The following is a 17,755-nucleotide window of genomic DNA, read 5'->3' as shown; positions in this document are numbered from 1 at the left end:
CTTCCTTTAAAGAAAAAAAGAGATGGGGGAAGGAGAATTTTTGCCCTATAGGATTTAGATATGGGAAAGCCCACTAATTTTACAATAAATCAATTATTATCCAGAAAATTGAATGAGTTGCTCAAGATCACACAAGTAAATTCAATTTCAGATCTCTGATTCCCAATATAATTTTCTTTTCCCTGTACCATGTTGCCAGCACCTTTCTACGTCCTTGCTTTTCAAACATTTCCAACTGGATTCAAAGATCAAAAAAAAAAAAAAAAAAAAAAATTTCCAGTTGGAAGATATTTTTTAAAATGATTCCCAACTTACAGGATTCCAGACCAATGGTATCCAAACTCTGCTTGAAGACCTTTAATGAATGAAAACCCATTACCTCCCAAGGCAGTCCATTTCATGTTAGGACACTTCTAATTATTGGGAAACTCTTTCTGTTATCAAGCCTAAATCCATCTCTTTATAATATCCCCAGTATCTGTCTCCTGGATCTTTCTTCTGGATGCAAAGAGAACAAGTCTAATCCTTCTTCTGAGAGTGCTACTTCAAATACTGAGAGAACAATCATGTTCCCCCTGAATTTTCAATCTAATTATCCTAAATTCTGATGGTTTTCATACAGCATGGACTCTAAATTATTATCCTTTTAGCACCATAGTTTATAATATGTTCAAACTAGCTGCTTTCAATTGACTGAAAGGAGCTTGAGATTCTCCCAACATCAATTACCTTATCAAATTCACTTTGTCCTGTGTTTGAAGTCTTTCTGTTTTTGTACAGAGCATCAAAGAATTTCAGAGTTCACAAACTCTCAGAGCAGCAAGGGAAATAGATTTTAGAGAAACTTCCTAATCACTGAAGCTAATCCAAGCCAGAAAGAGTTAGCTTTGATAAGTAGTAGGTTCCTTATTGCTGGAAGCATACAAGTGGATGCTGGGATGCTATTTCTCTGCATATTCAGTGAACAAATGACAAATTAATGCCAGTATTTATTAAGAACGTATGTGACTCCAGTCTCTGGCATAAGAACTCACTATATGGCAACAATTGCTGGGGAAACTGGAAGATAGCATGGCAGAAACTAGGCATTAACCAACACCTAGCACCTTATGCCAAGATAAGATCAAAATGGATTCATGATTTAGACATAAAGGGTGATATTATAAGCTAATCAGAAGAATAAAAGATAGTCTGCTTCTCAAATTGGTGAAAATGGATTTATAGCCAAAGAATAACTAGAGAACATTATGAAATGCAAAATGGATAGTTTTGATCATGCTAAATTTAAAAATTTTTGTACAAACAAAATCAATGTAGTCAAGATTAGAAGGAAAGCAGAAAGCTGAAAGAAAAAATTACCTTCAATGTTTCTGATAAAGAACTCATTTCTAAAATACATAGAGAACTGAGGTAAATTTATAAGAATAAAAGCCATTCCCCAATTGATAAGTGGTCAAAGGATATGATTTTCAGATAAAGAAATTGAAACCATTTTTAGTCATATGAAAAAATATTCTAAATCACTATTGATTAGAGAAATGCAAATTCAACAACTCTGAGATAGCAATTCATACTTGTAAGGGCCCTTTAAATGAGTGGACACAGTGCATCGGGAGATTGAGGCCCAGAAGTAATTTCTGTGGATATTAGGACTGCCCTTGGGCGGGATCCTGGCCATATTGAGATAGTTTTGTAATGGGTGACTCTCTCGCTGATTGGCTGTGTGTGTGACCTCACAGGCCCTATATAAGCCCACTGCAGGCAGCAACCGCCCTCTTTAACCTCGTGCTGTTCACCCTGGCTCCTAGCCTGGGTGGCCAAGCCAAGATGGGTAGCCGAAAGAGGTAAGGATTTTGGTAGTGAACACATGGGTCTTCTGACCAGGTGTTCACTCAGGAACCAACAAGTCAGGGCATCAGCTAGGGCATTATGTGAGTAGGTATAATAAAGGCTTTTAAGATTACACGTGGTTGTTCTTGAGTGCGCTACCGGTTATTAAGCTATAGATTCAAGAGATTGTGGCCAGAGACCTTAGAAGGCCTCAGAGGAGGCGAGCCGGGTAGAGCTCACACTGCAAAGGACAGTGGTCAAAGGTACTCTGGTGGGTCTAGGACAGACTAGTAATTGTAACTGCCAGGAGAGCACGTTACAAATGGCGCCCAACGTGGTGGACGCATCAGAAATTATCAGGTTTTGAAAATATTTAATATTCAGAATTAAGATTCTGAAAGATCCGGTAGAAACGCCACTTAAGAGGGAAGACAGAGAAGCAATATGGACCCAGGTAAATCTGGGATCAGACTCAAGGACACAGCTGAACATAATGCTTATTATATAAAGAGGTTAAAGAGCCAGATGGAAGATCTTTTAACAAAGATCACCACTGAAGAACAGCAGGAAGCTTGTAATCAAGCTCCGAGAAGGCTATCCCCACACCCATTAAATATAGCTCGGAGAGGGAGCAACCTAGAGCTAGTGCGTATGTATGACAGTATAGAGTACAAAATGCCACAGCAAGAGTTGCTGGAATTGCAGGTTAAACTACAGATTGAGCTAGAGAAAGAAGAAAAAGCTAGGTTACTACAGATAGAACAGGAAGAGTTCAAACCAGTGGCTGAAACTAAGGAAGGAAATAAACGAACCACATGGATTTCAGTTGTAGAAATTCTTCTTAGCGTTTTGTTGGTTTACCTCGTGCATTGTTGTTTTAAGGAATTTATTGATTACTCTTTCATTGAGAAGAAGTTTAGTTCTTTTTATGTGCAAAGCTCAGGTTTGATTTTAAATCAGCCTTTGGGGAATTTTCCAATTCTTCTTCCCTCTGCCTCACCTTCTTGGGCCAAGGGAGAAGGGGGAGGAGGAAAAGGAAGGGCGATAATATCATCAGCACTGCCCATTAATCCATTTAAAACTCCTGTGTCTTCATTTCAAAGGACAGGAGTAGGCTTTATGCCCCAAGGCAAAAAGGAATTGTGGGGTATTGACTATAATCAGAAAAGTTTTAAAAATACAGTTCAGTTAATTTCTAAGAAACCTTACAGGGACAAGACCTTGCAGTTAGAGAGAGTGGAGTTTTATACTTGTAAAACTGCTAGGATCGTCTTTGGAGAGTTGAAACTCCTCTTTTCTTACCTCGTGGATTTTCCACTTCCACAGGTGAGCTTGATTTCCCAACCCCCTACGGGTACTTATAAAACAGTGTTTATGTCTAGAATGGGTTGGAAAATTGCTGTTTTAATCACTAGAATAAATAGACAGTGTGTGATCTTTGACCCAGGAGGAAAATATCAGATTTATTGATTCACACTCCTGGAGTACAATTCGGTATCAGAAACTCAAACTTTGATTTTTAGGCAAAAGAATTCAGGGATATAGCCGAGTGTTAGTAAAGTCATTACTGCACAGACTATCCCCAAGATCTTCTCTTCTAAACAAGAGAAGGGAATTTTGGGATATGTGATTGCTTACAATTTTAAATTTTGATTTTACATTTTTAAACATTTTTGGTTTTACATCTTCAAAGTATTTTGATTTTACATTTTAAAGTTATTTTGGTTTTACACTTTTAAATTATTTTGGTTTTACATTTTTAAATTCTTTGCATTTTACCTTAGCAATGCACTTCAGGCATACACAGAAAGTGCAGCTAAGTGACAGACTGACTTTTGTCTGACTTGTTAATCTTTTTTGACAACAACTTTGTTTCCACTGTGATGTGGAAAGGCCTGGATGGCATTTGGAAAGGCCCAAGTTGGGCCCCGGGGACATTCCTTCCTAGGTGCAGATCCAGCAGCAGAGTTGATCCCCACCAGAGACATTTGTAACTTGGGGATCCAAGAGAAGGACCAGACAACAGTCCAGAGAGACCAGCCAGATGTCCGCAGCCCTTCAGACGCTGATGGCAGCGATGCCCCTCCTGACCGTGACACCAGAGACAGCAGACACAGTTCCAGTGTTGCAGCTGAAATGGACTGTTTTGGGTGATACGCAATATAAAGACTGTAAATGGACAATGGGCCTGCTTGCTTCTCCCGTGGCCACTTGCCATATGGTGGCCTGGGAAGAGGCTTTGCCCTATGCTTTCTATTGAAGGACTATGCTTTTAAATTAGTGGGTGAAAAACCAACACACCCACCTGCCATTGTTATTGAGACAATGTTACTGGACATGACTGCTTATGTGCACCTGTGAAACTAGAATTGTTCTAGAATTGTGAAAAGTGCAATAGAGAATTGTGATAAGCTAGAATTGCTCTAGAATTGTGAAAAGTGCAATTGAGAATTGTGATAAGCTAGAATTGTTCTAGGATTGTGACAAGTGCAATTGAGAATTGTGATAAGCTAGAATTGTTCTAGGATTGTGACAAGTGCAATTGAGAATTGTGATAAACTAGAATTGTTCTAGGATTGTGACAAGTGCAATTGAGAATTGTGATAAGCTAGAATTGTTCTAGGAGTGTGAAAAGTGCAACAGAAAATTGTAAGAAACTAGAATTGGTCTAGAACTGTGATAAATGTAACTAGAATTGTGACAACCTACCTACTGATATTTGTTAACTAGAATTGTGATGTTTTACCTTGTTGACTTCCCACCTCAGTGTTGACATCCTACCTCATTGGCATCCAATCTCTTTGGCCTATTATCTCGAGTATGACTTTGATGAATGGGTTGAACATTTGGGCCACTGTTGAGCCTGGTTCTCATTGTCATACTTCTGTTTACTGATCTGCTGCTTTGTACCTCCTTGGGCATAACATTGTCATCTCATGGATCAAGTGAACTATAGCTGGTGCTAAAAGTTTAGCTTGGTGAGATGTGCGGTTCCCGCAAAACAAGAGAAAGGGAATTGTAAGGGCCCTTTAAATGAGCGGACACAGTGCATCGGGAGATTGAGGCCCAGAAGTAATTTCTGTGGATATTAGGACTGCCCTTGGGCGGGATCCTGGCCATATTGAGATAGTTTTGTAATGGGTGACTCTCTCGCTGATTGGCTGTGTGTGTGACCTCACAGGCCCTATATAAGCCCACTGCAGGCAGCAACCGCCCTCTTTAACCTCGTGCTATTCACCCTGGCTCCTAGCCTGGGTGGCCAAGCCAAGATGGGTAGCCGAAAGAGGTAAGGATTTTGGTAGTGAACACATGGGTCTTCTGACCAGGTGTTCACTCAGGAACCAACAAGTCAGGGCATCAGCTAGGGCATTATGTGAGTAGGTATAATAAAGGCTTTTAAGATTACACGTGGTTGTTCTTGAGTGCGCTACCGGTTATTAAGCTATAGATTCAAGAGATTGTGGCCAGAGACCTTAGAAGGCCTCAGAGGAGGCGAGCCGGGTAGAGCTCACACTGCAAAGGACAGTGGTCAAAGGTACTCTGGTGGGTCTAGGACAGACTAGTAATTGTAACTGCCAGGAGAGCACGTTACACATACTTCTCAGATTAGATAAAAAGACAGGAAAAGATAATGATAATTGTTGGAGGGAATGTTGGGACACTGATACATTGTTGGTAGAGTTGTGAATTGACCCAGCCATTCTGGGGAGCAATCTGGAACTATGCCCAAAAGGCTATTAAACTGTGTATTATTCTCTTTGATCAAACAGTGCCTGTATCCCCAAGAGATTGTAAAAAAGGGAAAATTTTGTGCCAAAATATTTGTAACAGCCTTTTTGTAGTAGGAAGGAACTCGGACATGAGTGAATGCTCATCAGTTGGAGAATGGCTGAATAAGTTATGATATATAAATGTTATGGAATATTATTGTTGTATAAGAAACGATCAGCAGGATGGTTCTTACATGAACTGATGCTAAGTGAAGTGAGCAGAAACAACAGAACATTATACACAGCAACAACAAGATTATTCCATGATCAATTGTGATGGATGTGGCTCTTTCCAACAATGAAGTGATTCAGGCCAATTATAATAGACTTGGGATGGAAAGTGCCACTTACATCCAAAGAGAGAACTGTGAAGATTGAATGTGGATCAAAGTATAGTATTTTCCAAAAAATACTTTTTTTATTGGTGTGCTGTTTGATAAACAATAGTATTTTGTTTAGTTGTCAGAGCCTTCATGACCCCTTTTGGGATTTTCTTGGCAAAGACATTGGAGTGGTTTGCAATTTTCTTCTACAGTTCATTGTACGTATGAGGAAACTGAGGCAAACAAAATTAAGTGACTTGCCCAGAGCTACATACTTAGTATTTTGATGTCAGATTTTACCTCAGGAAGAAGTTTTCCTGAGTCTAAATCCATCATTCTATCCACTGACTGAGCTACTTGTCTGATAGCTTAGGTTTATAGGCTTTAGTTTCATAACATTTATTGCATGTTACTTTAAGGTTAGCAAAATGCTTTATGCATGTGATCTAATTTGAACCTCACAACAACCCCTGTAAAGTGGGTACCATTACTACATCTATTTTACAAATGAGGAAACAGAGGCTAAAAAAGGTTAAAACTTGCTTGGGATCACAAAATTAGCAAGTATCTGAAGCAGTTGAATTCAGATCTTCCTGTCTCCAAGCCCAGCATTCCGTCCACTGAGTCATTCAATCTCCAAAATCAACCCACTCAAGTAGGTGCTCGAAAAAGGTCAGAAAACCTGTTTTATCACTTACTTGATCTGTTAACAAACTCCACTTGTTCAGACTTTCTTGACGATAGGCCAATTTCTCCAACTTTTTCTCACCTTTTAAAAAAGTCACGTCCTCATGGCATAATAGAAAGAATAGGAACTTGGATTCTGTAGTTTTAGATTTTAGTCCTAGCTTTGCCTTCAGAGTTGTGTGACTTGGGAAAACTGCATTATTTACTGACTCAATTCTCTGAATTTTGAAATAAGGGAGTTGAAAGGCTTTTAGCCTTTCCCCCCCCCTCCCCCATCATAGTGCCCTTTGGAGATGTGATGAAATTTATGGACCTCTTCACAGAAAAATGCATTTAAATATATAAAATAAAATCCATAGGATTACCAAAGAAGCCAATTATATTGAAATATATTTATCAAAATATCAAACAAATACAAGTTCGTGGACCTTAAATTATTAATCCCTGGATTAGATGATTTTTTTTCCCCTGAGGCTAGGGTTAAGTGACTTGCCCAGGGTCACACAGCTAAGAGGTGTTAAGTGTCTGAGACCAGATTTGAACTGGGGTCCTCCTGAATTCAGGGCTGGTGCTCTATCCACTACACCATCTAACTGCCTCTGGATTAGACGATTCTTAAAGATATCTCTTCCAGCAATCCTGTACATTTTAGCATGTTATAGGGATTATGTTTTAAATTTTCTCCCAGTTCTAAATATTTGTCCTTCTTCTGTGTTCTAAGGACCTTCAAGCTTTAAGATTCTGTGATACTAATATTCTTTCATTCTGTTAACTACAATAAATGCCAACTTTCTCTTTCTTTCCCCTATCCCTTGACTATATCCACACTTTAGAAAAGGGAAAAAAAAAAAAAAAAAAAAAGGCATGCCCAGGAGAAGATATCTGTCACCCTATGAGGAAGAAGACGAAAGGAAAAAGAAAAATCAGGGAGGGGAAAGCCAGTGGAGAGGAATGGAATTCTTACCCATTTTTCTGAACCCAAAAGTTTCTTCATTTTCCTTTTCTCCTAGAAGCCTGGGAGCCTTGATGGATCTGGTTGGTCCCTGAAGGCCATCAAGAATATTCCTCCTCCAATCCTGGTCTCTCCTTTCCAAGGACCCCATCAGCTTTTTTCCCGTCAGGGGAGTCAAACGCTGCTGCCATCCTTCCTCCTCTTCCTCCTCTTGGTTAGGCTGGGGCTCAGTGTCTTGGATGAAACATTTTATCGTAGCATCAGCTGGTACCACTGGCCCCTCCATGACTTGTTGATTCACTCCTTGCTATAAGATCTGCATGACCAACTGTGCAAAGGCAGAAAGAAAAAAAAAAAAAAAAAACAAAAACAGTTTTCAGAGAAGAGGATCATGTAGGGAAATATCCTGTTGTTTAAAAATCACCAAGAGAACAGGAAAGAACTTTCCTTCCTTCCCGATTATGTGCAAACACTGGGATTCCATTTGTCCTGCCTGATTCTTTTCTCAGTAACATGGGGGATAATTACTTGCTTCCACAGACAATTCACACCCATTACCAGGCTAAATTGCCAAGTAGAATCACAAAACAGCAGAGATTCTCATTTCACAGATTAGAAAACTGAGACCCAGAAAATTTATTGACTTGACCAAGTTTTTAATATAATGAAAGCAACAGCAACAGTATTTACATTTTACTTTGATTTTACGATGCTCTTTTCTCATACCAATCCTGTGAGACAGAAAAAAACAAGTATTCTTATCACCATTTTGAGGTGAGGAGATAGGCTCAGTGCCGAAGGTCATAGAACTAGAGAATGACCAGAGACCTACTTCAATCCATTCATCAACAATCCATCTGCCAGGGACTCTGCTAGACACTGGAAGTACAAATACAAAGAATAAAACAATCCCTATTCCCAAGAAGCTTGAGATCTAATAGGGAAGATAATCATCCTGACCTTTGCCACTGAATCAATCTTTTCATCTATAAAATGGATAGTAACACTTGTTTTATCTATCTCATAAGATTGGTATTAGAAAAGGGCACTGTTCTTGGATAGGCCAAGCGAATATAATAAAGATGACAATACTCCCCAAACTAATCTATTTATTTAGTGCTATACCAATCAGACTCCCAAGAAACTATTTCAATGACATAGAAAAAATAACAACAAAATTCATATGGAAGAATAAAAGGTCGAGAATTGCAAGGGATCTAATGAAAAAAAACTCAGAGGAAGGTGGTCTAAGTGTACCTGATCTAAAGCTATATTATATAGCAGCAGTCACCAAAACCATTTGGTATTGGCTAAGAAATAGACCGGTAGATCAGTGGAACAGATTAGATACAAAGGACAAAAAAGGGTACATCTATAGCAACCTAATCTTTGACAAACCCAAAGATACCAACATTAGGGATAAAAATTCATTATTCGGAAAAAACTGTTGGGAAAACTGGAAATTAGTATGGCAGAAATTAGATATGGATCCACACTTAACACCATATACCAAGATAAGATCAAAATGGGCCCATGATTTAGGCATAAAGAGGGAGATAATAAATAGATTAGAGGAACAGAGGATAATCTACCTCTCAGACTTGTGGAGGAGGAAGGAATTTATGACCAGAGGAGAACTAGAGATCATTATTGATCACAAAATAGAAGATTTTGATTACATCAAACTAAAAAGTTTCTGTACAAATAATACTAATGCAAACAAGATTAGAAGGGAAGTAACAAATTGGGAAAATATTTTAAAAACAAAGGTTCTGACAAAGGACTCATTTCCAAAATATGTAGAGAACTGACCCTAATTTATAAGAAACCGAACCATTCTCCAATTGATAAATGGTCAAAGGATATGAACAGACAATTCTCAGAGGAAGAAATTGAAACTATATCCACTCACATGAAAGAGTGTTCCAAATCACTACTGATCAGAGAAATGCAAATTAAGACCACTCTGAGATACCACTACACACCTGTCAGATTGGCTAAGATGACAGGAACAAATAATGATGAATGTTGGAGGGGATGTGGGGAAACTGGAACACTAATACATTGCTGGTGGAGTTGCGAAAGAATCCAGCCATTCTGGAGAGCAATCTGGAATTATGCCCAAAAAGTTATCAAACTGTGCATACCCTTTGACCCAGCAGCGCTACTACTGGGATTATATCCCAAAGAAATACTAAAGAGCGGAAAGGGACATATATGTGCCAAAATGTTTGTGGCAGCTCTTTTTGTTGTAGCTAGAAACTGGAAGATGAATGGATGTCCATCAGTTGGAGAATGGTTGGGTAAATTGTGGTATATGAAGGCTATGGAATATTATTGCTCGGTAAGAAATGACCAGCAGGAGGAATACAGAGAGGCCTGGAGAGACTTAAATCAACTGATGCTGAGTGAAATGAGCAGAACCAGAAGATCACTGTACACTTCAACAACAATACTGTATGAGGATGTATTCTGATGGAAGTGGAAATCTTCAACATAAAGAAGATCCAACTCACTTCCAGTTGATCAATGATGGACAGAGGTAGCTACACCCAGAGAAGAAACACTGGGAAGTGAATGTAAATTGTTAGCACTAATATCTGTCTGTCCAGGTTACATGTACCTTCGGAATCTAAAGTTTATTGTGCAACAAGAAAATGATATTTACACACATGTATTGTACCTAGACTATATTGTAACACATGTAAAATGTATGGGATTGCCTGTCATCGGGGGGAGGGAATAGAGGGAGGGGGGGATAATTTGGAAAAATGATTACAAGGGATAATATTATAAAAATATATATATATAATAAAAAATTAAAAAAAAAAAAGAAAAGGGCACTGTGAACTCTAAAACAATATATAAATGTGAGCTGCTTTTACTAGTATAATAGTAATTATAGGCAGTTAGGTGGCTCAAGGAGTTAGAGCATGGGGTCTGGAGTCAGGAAAATCTGAGTTCAAATCCAGCCTCAGACAATTATTAGTTGTATGACACTGAGCAAATCACTTAATCTCTACTTTAATCCCCTGGAGAAGAAAATGGTAAACTGCTTTGATATCTTTGCCAAGATTGGGTCATGAAAAGTAAGGCAAAAATGAACAACAATGAAATAATTATTCAATTGAATTTAAAAATTAATTTAATTGAATATTTAGTTCAATTAAGAAATAAATTTTCAAAAAAATAATAATTATCATTTCATTATATCCTCAGAATAGTTCAGATAGATAGATGCTATTATTACCCTCATTTTACAGATGATAAAACTGAGGTAGACAGGTGTTAAATGACTTGTCCAAAGCTAGTCTGAGGCTATATTTGAAATCAGGTCTTCCTGACTAAGCTCAGTACTCTATCTACCATGACACTAAGCTGAATAAATATAAAGGCCATAAATAAAAATACATATAAACTAGTTAGATGCAAAATAGTTTAGAAGAGAGGGTATTAGCAATTCTGGGGATTATGAAAGATTTCATGCAGAGGCTGGTGCCTGAACTAAATCTTAAGGGAACAGAGAGACTTTAAGATGCAAGAAGAAAAGAGAGTGACTTAGAGCAATAAGAGATAGCCAGTATAGGAACAGAGGGAGGAGATGGAAGGTTATGTGAGAGGAAAAGGGAGAAGAGCAGCTGGTTTGGGGAAAACCTCAAATGTTCTTCCTCATTGTCACTGACACTCCTAAAGCCCTCCCTCCTCATGCAGCTCTTTCCCCTTCCTCCCCACCTGCAGCCCCTAATTGATCCATCATCCTTGGGAAAACAATGACAACAAATGTTCCAAATCTGTCTTTCTCTTTATTTATTTTCTCAATGCCTCAATGAGAATAAAACATCAGAGAATATTAAAACTGGAAAAAAACCTTAACCATCATTCAGTCCAACCTTATTTTATAGAAGCTTTATTAATGTTTTATAAAATAACTTTATTATATTAAGCAACTATTGATACTTTATTAAGTAATTTTATTAATGCTTTACTAAGTACTTATTGCTACTTTACTAAGTAAATTTATTAATGCTTTAGTAAATAATTGTTGATGTTTTATTAAACAAATTTATTAGTGCTTGATTAAGCATTTATTATGATACTTTCTTATTAATGCTTCATTAAGTAACTATTAATGTTTTATTAAGTATTTACTGTGTTTACTTCAAATGACTTTAATTAATAAACTTAATATAGCATGAATAACTTAATGCTTTGTTAAGTTATTAATGTTTTGTTAAGTAACTATTAATGCTTTATTATTTACTATGTTTACTTTAAGTAATCAATAAACTTAAAGCTTTACTGTAAAGGGCTAGAACTGAGCAAATGCACTTGGATAATGAAGCACATGAGACTAATTGCCAATTGGACAGTTCCCTATTAACTTGTTTGAAGGTTGACCCTCCCCAGCTGTTCTGAGCTGACTTGATTGGTGGGACAAAGAGGGGGAAGTGACGTGGTGGGGGGGGGAGGAGGAGGAGGAGGAAGAGGAATTGAGACTCTCACGCTCAGTCTCTCATGGCGTTTGAGGGAGGAAGGTGTATGTGAGATTGCTAGACCTAACTCCCTGACCTTGACCATAAAAGATCAAAAATAAAGACGTTTAATGATCCTGACTCTGGCTAATTTCTGGGAAGACAGAGTTCCAGGACTTTATTAAGTAATTCTATTAATGTTTTATTAATTAGGGATGCTTCATTATGTAAGTTATTAATGCTTTATTAAGTAACTATTAATGCCTTATTAAGCATTTAAGGATGTTCTAGTTCCAGAGTGAATGGCACTGACTCCATCTGTAATGTCCAGGCGAGCTCTCTGGAGGACCTCAGGATCAGCCACAGTCCTTGGTCTTTAGGTGGAAAAGTGAAGGAAGGAGAGCCGCCTGGACTCTGGAGTCTGGAGCTTGAATGAAGTCTTGTCTGGCTGAGAGCACTGTGGCCATGAGAGCTCTGTGTTCCTCCCCCAGCCCTTAAATCCTTCAGGACAATAACCTCACCACATCACACTGAGCATGAGCAGCCACAAGCACCATGCTGTGATTCAAGTATACCTTTTCAGAGTTCCAGCAGGCTACATCCTTCCTGTCTTCACAAGGTTTCAATTTCTTCTACTAGGCCTGTCTAGTTTAGAATCCTTTTAATCCAAAGGTTTGGGATTTGGATTTTCAACCCAAAATTGTGCTAAGTTTTTATGAATTAATATTAAGTCCAGGAAATTGAGTGCAGATATATTTTGAGTTTTTAAAATTATTATTACATTGGTCCAGATTTTGAATTTCATCATTATGGCGGGGGAAGGGAGCATGATTCCAGGTATGGAAGCTCACTCCATTGATGCAGATTAACAACTCACCGTAATTTATATTCTTTAGAAATGCTCAGGTTTATGAAGAGGTTGAGTAGCCACCCATATTCACAGAGCTAGTATGTATCAAAGATTGAATGGAACTGGGGTTTCATTCCACGATCGTCCCTCTGTTCAGCATTATTTAGCCTCCTCTTGTATTTTATATAAAATTATCAGATTATTCGTATCACTGTGAACCACTCCTTCCTCCTGGACTCTATCCTTTGGATTTTGTGACAGTGTTCTCTCTTAGTTCCCTTCCTGATTGACCATTCCTTCTGAGTTTCCTATATTCACATCAGCCTTTTCCTACCCTTGGAGTGTGTTAGAAATGTCTTAGACCTTTTCTTGGAGCTATACTTTCTCTCTTTATGATTTATGCAGAATTCCCCTAATTCTACATATCAGGCCCTCACTTCTCTCTTATGCTCCAGCACCATATTACCAATAACCCATGGACATTTTTGCCTAAATCAGGATCTCAAAATCTTAATAATTAAAATGAGACAACCGATTTCCCCCAAAACTTTATCCTGTCTCCAAACTTCTCTGCTTTTGTGGAAGTCTATCTTTCTAGTTACCAGACTTACTACCTTGGAATCATCCTTAAGGCTTCTCTCTTACTATTATAGCATATTTAATCAAAGTCCCACTCCTGTTGCTTCTAAGTCCCCTTTCTCATCAATTTCCCATAACTCCCATAACCTCTTCCCTATCTTTATCCCTTATCACCTCTCACCTGAATTATTGCAATAATCTCCTAATTCATCTTCCTGCTTCTAACCTCTTTCCTCTCTAATTTATTCTCTATACAGCTACCCAAACAATATTCCCAACATACAGATCTGATCATATATATACTCCTACTCATAATCTTCATTATTTCCTACCAGCTATTGAAAAAAGCAATACAAAACCCAAAGTCTGGCTTTGAAGGCTTTCTTCAATCTGAATCCCCACCTATTTTTCATATATCTCCCATCTGAATTCTCCATCCTAAACAGAATGGCCTTCCTCATGCATGAAAATCCATCTGTGGCCATGAAGGACTTTGCACAGGTGAGTTGCATTTCTTCCTCATTGCTGTCTTAGAATCCCTAGTCACCTGCAAGACACAGTTCGGATAGTGTTTCTTAAAGCCTTCCTAATTGCCCTAATTGCCCTAGCACTCTTACCTTGCAGAGATTACAGAATGGAAAAGGAGAGAGCAATGTGCTCATGGTCAGGCACTAGGGCAAAAACAGAGCTAGATTTAGGTCTCTTGTCTCCTAGTCTAGCATCTTGTCAGCTGCTCTGTGGTGCAATGTTTCTCTGACTAGTTTATTGAAAAAAAGTTGACTTATGACATCTTTTAGTCTGTTCTTGGCATTTGCAGCAAATATTTAGTTTGGGATTTACAAAGACTCACCACAATTACGAGGTCCAATATTTCATCTGCTCAAAACAAAATTATTGTACATACTTTAATTAATTTAACTGTGGCTATACTCCTGTCACCCCACTCTAGTTGAACATAATCTCCCTGATGTCAGAGAAAGCTGGTTTTGTAGTTTCTGCATCTAGTGTCTGGTAAATATCAATCATTTATTCAATAAAATAAAATAGGCACCTCTTAGGTGCCTATATGTGTTAGGCACTGTGTCAGCTTAATTCTTAATTGATTTAATTGTTGACTTATGTAGTATGTTATAATTTAGGATATATTCTCATGTACATGATCTCATTTCGTTCTTTCAACACTCCTGAGAGGGAGACAGATGCAAGAATTATTAGTCTCATTTAACAGAGGAGGAGATTAAATCCCAGGATGGGGAAATTATTTGTTGAGGATCATGGATCTGGTCAACAAAAAAAGTCAAGGCTTTTATCCAAGTCTTCTGACTCTAAGACCAAAGACTGCTTTAGTCTAGATGGGATTTATGATCTGTCAGCTCAAGTAGTCTGTGTATTTGAGTCAAAATGGCAAAAATCGAGAAGAACCCTTTCTCTGATCCTCTGGTTTTCTGACCAACCTCAGATTGGTCCCTACCATACTGAGTCTCGCAGCACTGACAGGCCTTTAATCACAGCCAGGAAAGGAAATATCCCTGGTGCTGAGAAGCCACCAGCTGTGGGAGGGAGGAAAGGAAGGAAGCCAGTAAGCAGATCTGTTTTTGCAGAGTTAGATAAAAAATTTTAGCAAATGGTCCTACACATTGGGAAACATCTAAAAGGCAATTTATCACTTGCAAGAGGAAAGAATCTATTTTATAAGGGGGAGGAAGATAGAGGAATTACAAAATAGCAATTTGTGTTAATAAAGATGTTTTAAGGGACTATGTCCATGGTATTATGTTAGGTGATGAAGCTACAAAAACAAAAATAAAATGGCACACTCCTTAGGAACATAGATTTAACCATGGAAGCAATGAGAATAGGGAAAGGAAAAGAGAACAGAGATATATAACATGCACATATTTCAATGGATCTATGAGCTCACTGAAAAGAATACTTCATCGATTATGCAAAACACATTCTATTTGTGTCTTTTCATACAGGGTGACTTTTGACCATTTTCTCCATAAGCAATCCAACTAACCCACATAGGGATCCTTCCTCTAGATCTCTGGAAATTGTATGAAAGTCTACGGAGCAAGCGATCTGTCCATTGGTCATCACTCACTCTTGCTATATGACCTAAAACCTTTCTTTCTCAAGCATATAGTTTCTCATCTTTTCATGCTGCTCTTCATGCATGCAGTAATTACTAATGCATTTAAACTATTCCTGCACCTACGATGTGCCTGTCCATTGTTTTTGAGTAATGGACAATTTTATTCCATGACAATCGCAGAGCATCAGGGGAAGAATATCACTACTCTTTATGCCTTTAAGTTTTTGTGTGGATATAAAGATATAATTTGCTGTAGTGCAGCATTTGTTAATGCATGGTTGTTTCCTTTGCAAACGGTTATCAATTATACATGGATTACTATTGTGAAAACTTTATAGGATTAGAAATAATCATGTATTTAGATTGGTCATTCTTGATTTTTGCAGTTGCCTTTTTGGAGTAACAATGTTTGAATTTCTTAAAAAAATCCATTTACAAACATTTATTAAGCCCACACCATTTGCTAGGTACTGTACTATATACTGGAAGTATAAAGACATAAGTGAAAAAATACCTACCTTCAAGGAGTTTACATTCTATAGTAAAACTTATAGAATGCCAAGTCTTAGTTATCTTTCCCTCTTCCAGATACCATGAAAACTGACTCCCCAATGCTCTCAAAATTGTGATGCTTTTCTGAGTTTTCTCTTCATGCTCAACAAATTGCAGATGGCAAAAATAGGAACAATCAGTGGAGGAGTTGGGGAAAAGCAGGGGACACTAATATACCATTAGTAAAATTATGAATCATCAATAATTCTGGAAAGCACGCTGCAATTAATACTAAGAAAGTGACTAAAATGTCCATAGCCTTTAACTCAGAGATCCTCCTATTGGACATATTTCCCAGGGAAGTCGTTATGAAAAAGAAAGATTCCATATATACCAAAATCTTTTAGCAGCATTTTTTGTGTGAGTAAATAATTAAAAACAAAGCAGGTATCCCTTGACTGGGAAATGGCTAAACAAATTATACTATATGAATGGAATATTAATGTGAAACAATGAGTGGGATGACTAGATACATGGAAAGTTCATATGAACCGATGCAAAGTGAAGTAAGAAGAACCAGGAAAATGATATATTTACAGCAATGCAAGCAGACAGTAGCAAAATAATCTGAATGTGGTGATCAATCTTGGCTCCAGGGAATAGCAAAAGCTATAGCAGCATTAATTTTAAGGTTTGCAAAGTACTTTACAAATATTGCCTCATTTAATCCCCACAACAACCCTGGTAAGGAAGGTGTTATTATTAATTTTATAGATGGGGAATGGGAAAGAAAGAAACAAACATTTATTTTGTTTTGAGGCAGAGTTAAGTGACTTGTGCAATGTGACACAGCTAGTACATTCTGAGGCCAGATTTGAATTCACATTCTTTTGAGTCTGAGGCCCAGTGCTTTAGTCCCTGCACCACCTAGCTGCCCCCCAAACAAGCATTTATTAAGTACCAACTATATGCAAGGTGCTATGCTAAGCATTTTACAGATATTTGATCTGTAAATCATTTGTACAGATCATTATTTGATGGGGGAATTATAGCTGAGAGAGGTCAAGTGAATGGTCTGAAATCATACAACAATTAAGTACCTGAGGCACACTTCAAAGCCAAGTTTTCTTCACTTTACTCAAGTCCTGTAACACACTATACACTATGACACTTAAAGAAGTGATACAAAAATATACCTTCCTTCCTTCTTGGAAGAAGTAAGGAATCATGAATATGGAACACTGAATATAATATCAGCTTTGGGATGAAATTTGTTTTGTTTTGTTTTTCCCTCTCTTTACTTTGTTATAAAGAAAGAAATGTTTACCTTTTCTGGTGTGTGAACCCCTTTGACAATCTGGACCCCCATTTCAGAACAATATTTTTAAATATATAAAGTAGGTTAAAAAGAAACACAATTATATGGGAATAGTTATCAAAGTATTTGTTTAAGTTCATGGATCCCCTTTTATAAAAGAAGAGTTTGTTGCAAGGGAAGATTAGAGGGAAATTATATTGGTAAATATGAAATAAAAACAAAAGATACTAACATTTTTAAAAAAGTGTCTTACCTAAAAAAAAATAATACCTTAGGAAAGGAGTCTTAGAGCCAGAAGCAAAACTCATTGAGGTGAACTCCTATCTGAACAGGAGTCTCTTCTCTATTATCCCTGACAATCTCTAGTTTTAAAAAGTCACCTAAAGT

At 37.6% G+C, this 17,755-nt stretch overlaps 1 protein-coding gene across 8 annotated transcripts in view; it reads right to left on the bottom strand.

Annotated features, from left to right (window-relative positions):
• Positions 1-17,755, bottom strand: part of SH3TC1 (SH3 domain and tetratricopeptide repeats 1) — a 109,526-nt gene that overhangs the window by 53,347 nt on the left and 38,424 nt on the right. For all 8 annotated transcript variants that reach the window (XM_074276609.1, XM_074276613.1, XM_074276610.1 and 5 more), the window contains exon 2: positions 7,575-7,890. In XM_074276609.1, the coding sequence (XP_074132710.1) occupies positions 7,575-7,848 (274 nt within the window). In that variant the 5' untranslated portion in view covers positions 7,849-7,890. The remainder of the gene's footprint in view (positions 1-7,574; positions 7,891-17,755) is intronic.

Source organism: Sminthopsis crassicaudata, chromosome 6 (assembly GCF_048593235.1).
Source record: "Sminthopsis crassicaudata isolate SCR6 chromosome 6, ASM4859323v1, whole genome shotgun sequence".
Classification (NCBI taxonomy): domain Eukaryota; kingdom Metazoa; phylum Chordata; class Mammalia; order Dasyuromorphia; family Dasyuridae; genus Sminthopsis; species Sminthopsis crassicaudata.
This window is presented reverse-complemented; position numbering and strand designations above follow the sequence as displayed.